The 5743-nt window shown below is 45.0% G+C and overlaps 1 protein-coding gene across 1 annotated transcript in view; it reads left to right on the top strand.

Annotated features, from left to right (window-relative positions):
• Nucleotides 1-4102: 4102 nt before the first annotated feature.
• PLA2G10 (phospholipase A2 group X) overlaps nucleotides 4103-5743 on the top strand; it is a 12538-nt gene continuing 10897 nt past the window's right edge. The window contains exon 1 of the mRNA XM_014936208.1: nucleotides 4103-4508. Within this exon, the coding sequence (XP_014791694.1) occupies nucleotides 4103-4508 (406 nt within the window). The remainder of the gene's footprint in view (nucleotides 4509-5743) is intronic.

Raw genomic sequence — 5743 nt, 5'->3', positions numbered from 1 at the left:
AGAAAACCGTAGGAGTAATTTAGCTCCTCTGCATACATTATAACTGTAAACCAGTTTCAAGACCATTTATGTAATAACAACCTTTCCAGCACACAACTGTCTGTTCTGGGCAGCTACGCACTAGCGCAGGATTTTTGCAGAATGGACAGAATAACATCGCTGCCAAAGGGCATATAAAGGACAGCACCACAAACACGGTCCCCAAAATTCTCTCAGAACATATTATGCTACTCATAGGCTTACTATTCCCAAAGACATTACAAGGGATACTATAGGCTGATAAAGTCTTAAATCAAAGTTGGATTTTGTTCTGTATGCTAGAAATAGGTACGAGATAGTACCTGTACATTGGAAAATACTATAAAATGGCAGAATGTTTTCTAATCTTCTGCGTGGAGCTTGGCTCTCCAAACTATGCTTTATAACTCTCGTGGTTTTTAGAACATCCCCAACAACACCAGCTGAAGAAAATGTTGGTAAACAGGAAGCATTGGTTGTTAAAAGGAATTAAGAGAAGATGGAAGGACATGAAAGAGAAGAAAACCAGCCAGACCTCTAAAAATGGGAACACAGGCACTGAATGTTTCCAAACAAATACTTGAATAAGTAAGGCTGGGCTTTTTTTATGAAGACAACACTGATACAGAAGGTGATTGTGTACTACTTGGATGTTCAGTATCTGAAAGAACATACACTTGTAAGGGATGTATTCCAGGCCAGATCTGTGTTCCAATCCAATGTTTAAAAAAAGTGGGGTAACTTGGGGACATTTGCCAAGCATAAAATTCAAGTAAATACAGTCAGTTGACTTACTGCTGGGAAGCAGCTCTTCACTTCAGATTATTCTGATACCTTCACAGTGAGGCATCTGTTTTCTTTCCTTATTTTCCTCCAGGAGTCAATGCCACAGAAGACCCCAGTCTGGGACTTGGGCTGGGATGCAGAACACCAAGGTGCAGTTTTCCCAGCTCTGCCCCAGCCATCATATCACACCTTCAGCAAATCACCCTGCCAGCAAATCATTCCCATCTCTAACAATGGGAAAATAATTACTTTCACCAATCTTTATTAGTTCATTAATTCAGTGGGGAAGCATATATGTCATATAGCTTAATTGTCACATGTTTAATGTAGTAGGATCCTAATTTTGTAGGTTTAGACCCCAGTACTTCTATACTTATCATCATTACTACAGATCTTTGTACCAGCTAAATGCGGAATATATATAAATCTGACCTAGGTAGGTGGCCAATGTTTTTTCATTTCTCAGTAAAAATAACTACTCTTACTAAATAAAAAGTGTTAACGGAACTGACTTCTTCTATTACTACAAAAACATAGCTTTGCAGCTGTTTAGTCAGCAGTAAATATACTGTTACAAAAATACTGTTACAACTGCTCTCAAAATCACTACCTTCACCTGCTCACAGGGAATTGGATAACTTGCACTTACATTAACCATATTTTAGACCATTCTAGCACTTTCCATCAACATTTTAATATTCTCTTACCATCTTTCTGCATGTACAGAATCACAGTCATTGATAAATGTGGCTTTTACAACTAGCTTAATGAGTTTGCCCTTAATATTGTTATGCTGTGAGAATGCTCCTCAGTACAACTATGTCTCAATTATATTAATCTATTCCTCAGACGTAAAAAAAAAAAAACTTAATTAAAGCAACCATTGAGCACATACAACCTTGTTTGGGAAAGTATATTTGAAAAGCAAGTACTTTTCCCTGTCCCTGCACAACTCTAGTTGATGAAAGAATCCATCAGTAAGAAGGAAAATGCCATTTGTCACATATGACTTATACCAGTTACCAAATACTTCAGACAAAAGAAAAGGAACGTTACAAAAAGCAAATATGACAGGTCTGCACTGCCACAGAAGTTTTTATATAAAAATGTAAAGGGAATTTTAAACCTGATTTAAAAAGAAATATCACTGTATTATTGTAATCCATATTAATTTCCAGTCTGCTACTAGTATATTTTCTTAGCCATATGCCATGGCAATTAACTGGACAACCTAACTCCTCCTCAATATAAGTATTTCCTTCTATCGGATTTCTCCCCCTTCTGCCCTGATTTCACTAGATGTTCTCCTTTGAACTTTTATTACAACTCGTAGGAAACTGAACTCCTTCACTTCATCACATCATGTAGTTTTTGTCACTTCACATCTTTGTCTAGTTTCTGGTAGAAGCAACTGTGGTCTGAGCGTGTCAGTCTCACTTGATTTTTCAATGGTTTTAGATCACTTCCTTCAGAGGAGATGGACCAACTGCAGCAAGGCAGCATCAAGTGCACTAACACATTGCATCAGTCAGTCTCCTGAAGAACAAACATGAAATGGAATTCCTGTTGCTCCCCTGGATACTGTTTTCATTGTCATATCCAAAGGTATGCTGGATGGGATACTGTTCAACTGGAAGTTTCACTAAACTACTGTTGAACACTATTAAAACGTTCTAATGGGTGCGAGTTACTCACCGGAAGAGTGGGTAAACAAATGCAGTATAAGTGACAGTATGAAAATAGAGTAACAGTAATTAGCGATGTGACTCCATGAGTAATAGGGAAAATTGCTTTGACCCAGTTGATGACAGTAGCAACAAAATCTAAAACAAAAAATAAAATTAAACGTAATTCTGTTATGTTTTCTGTTATGACTTCTTGTACATTACCAAGACTCCTTGGGGTCACTGAGAACGTTTACGGTTGCCACACACCCTGTTTCAGGCGTGCTCTCACCCACCTCCGTTGGGAGGCACGGGGGCAGCTGTGCTCCAGTGTGTCAGTGCCAGAAAGGCAGGGACAGCCCGGCCGGCAGCGTGCCCTGCCACTTGGTCTCAGGAGCCACTTGGGATCCGGCAGCAGCGAGTCACGGTCTCCAGCAGCTTTTGTCCCTTTGCAGAATACCAGCTCTCGAGCTGGAGACCCTGCTCTCTCCTGGTTTGTCAAGTCCACACCGTGATCCCTTCTGCTTCGTCAAGCGCCGCGCAGAGTTTTGGCTGGGCTCGCCTGCCATTTCTGGTGTGCAGCACATGGTTGCACTAAGGTGCATCGGGCATCCAAAGGCATATCGATATCCTGCTTTAAACTGATGTGCTTCCACATGTATCCCACGCTACCCTAACTGCGGTGCCAACACAAACATTTCAGAGAGCGTGGATTAATGAGAGCGTAACAAAACCAAACCTGATCTGTCTGTGCATGCTTTTTGTCTTTTGAAATCAGACCACATATGATTCTCTACTTCTGATAACAAAAGTAATGATATAACGCAGAAATCAGAGCATTTTAATGCGAAAATAGAATTATCCTTCATTATACACAGGAAAAAACGTTGTATTTCTTTGGTGAAAATACCATTCACTACAAAAAAAAAAATCTACCAGCTGCTCTCAGAGGTCACGACCAAGAACAAATTCTTGGAAAGTTTCAGTAAAAAACCCTCTTTTTCTCTCTTCTTCCTTATCCTAGGAGCGTAGGCCTCAATGGGATCCCATGGGAGTCATAAAATAATGCCAAAAAAAAAAGAAGAAAACAAAACCAGATACACACAAGCCAATACCCAAAACTTCAGGGGTCCTGATTGCTTGGGCAGCTGTCAGGAAACGCACTGGTTTCAGTGCAATGATGAAAGGTCTGATGGTATGCTTGGAACATGGGAACAGGGGAAAAATCACAGAAAAGCAAGTGGTGCTGTCTGTTGAGAGGGGCAAGGAAACAGCAATTGCAACAGGGCATCCGGCTGCAGGCTTCACTGAATAGTACAGGAGTCGGAAAGGGAGTGGAAAAAATGTGAAGGCTGAACAATGTACCCAAAAAAAGTCCATCTTGGTTGAAGGAAGATTAAAAGTTATTCTAATCAAGCTACAAATACCCACAACCAGTTTAGGAGTTGGTTGTTCTTTAGTTCTCCAAGAAAGCAGCAATCAGGAGGTGAAGCCTGGCAGACTCAGAGTGCAGGCACAGCCCGCGCGTTCTGTGCTGGTTGTAATTAACCGCTAGAATAACTTACAGTTCACTGCCATCTTAACTCTTAGGGTCTCGGTTAAATTATCTAGGAAGCGATGTAAATCAAAGAGAAATGATAGCTACCGGAGCGGGAAAGTCCTGGCGGAGCAGAGCGGAGCCCCCTTCGCTCCCCTCCCGCGGCCCGAGTGACGGGTCCCGGCTCTCCCCGGCGGCAGCTCCTCCCTTCTGGCCAGATGGACAGCGGAGCGCGGTCCTCGGCCCCGGCTGCGGGGGACCCGGCTCGGGGCAGAAAGCGGCCTTTTATAGCCGGCTCGCAGCCTCTCCGGCTCACACCTACACACCCGCTCCCGCAGCCAGGCGCCTCCGCCGGAGCCCGCAGCCCTGCCTGCCCCCGGAGCCCGCAGCCCTGCCTGCCCCCGGAGCCGCGCACACCCGCCCGCCGCTGCCCATGGGACCCCGCCGCCCGCCGACCCTGCGGCCGCCCCTGCTGCTGCTGCTGCCGCTGCTGCTGGCGGCCGGTGAGTAGAGCCGCCGGGAGCTCCGGGGCTCCGCCGGGGGCTCCGGTCCGTCCCCCGCCCAGCGGCGCCTCCCGACCGCGCTGCCCGCACCCTGAGGGACGGGGCTGGGGTGCGTCTCGGAGAGGCAGGAGAGAGCGTTGGGAGAAGGGTGATGGCGAGGGACTACCTTCCGCTTGGGAAAGAAGGACTTGGGGAGAGTGTCGGAGCCGCGGGGGTAACGCACCGGGCGGGAAATGGGGAGATGCCGGCGGATGCCCGGCTGGTTCTCAGCGTGGGTGTGCAACACGGGAGTGGGGCCGGGGGAGCTCACGGCACTTTTCTGAAGTCCAAGTGCAAGCGCGTTAAAAAGTTCAGTATTTAAAGTCAGGCTGCAGATGGCACGTGTAACGCCAACCTTCCTGCAAAGCCCATACCTTCACCTGACTCTCCTGGTGAGCGCTGGTGAGCACAGCCTCAGAGGGCATCAGCTGGAGAGCAGGTCCAAAGCTAGAACTGCCAGAGCTGAGATTGCCTACAGAACCAGAACTGGGTTATTCTGAGAGAATGAGTCAGTCTGTATGAATAAGTTATGATGTGAGAATGTAATTAAAAGGACCCCTGCCTCACACCTGAGCACAGCCGACTACTCACTTTGCAAGTATCTAATTTATTTTTTTTTTGTCTTCTATGTCCTATTTATTAAGCTGTATTAAAGACCAGTTGGGATAATTTACAGTTCATTTCCTCATAGGTTTTCCGAGGTATTCATCAGTGTAGTATCTGAGTGTACTTGTTTCACACTCCTGTGAAATTATATTATCATCCCTTTTTTTAGATAGGTAGGTGGGCTGACACGAAAAAGTATCCACTAATTTTAGGTTCCCATGGTGACACGCTAGAACCAATTTTACCTACAACTATTTAAAATTATGTGGAACTTCAACTAGTCCAAGGCTGGCTCTCACTGAGTGTTGCAGCAGTTCATGCTCCAGCCCCAGGATGTTCAGCAGGCTGGGAGTAAACATCGATAGGCATTGTTTTAATGTGATTAAACTAACCTCACGCTGAGCCTTTGTGACAGCTGTAAAGATAAAATCCAGTTTTCCAGAATAGCATTTGGCCGCCTTAATTAAGAGACTCTCTTTGGTCTTCTTGCACTTCTTTTTATACATTCCTACCCATCTTGCAAATTCACCAAACCAGATCTCGCAAACAGAAGGATCCTAAGGCCTCAATTCATTCTTAGAACAGACTCT

The sequence above is a fragment of the Calidris pugnax genome, unplaced genomic scaffold (genome assembly GCF_001431845.1).
Source record: "Calidris pugnax isolate Ruff unplaced genomic scaffold, ASM143184v1 scaffold17, whole genome shotgun sequence".
Lineage (NCBI taxonomy): Eukaryota > Metazoa > Chordata > Aves > Charadriiformes > Scolopacidae > Calidris > Calidris pugnax.
This window is presented reverse-complemented; position numbering and strand designations above follow the sequence as displayed.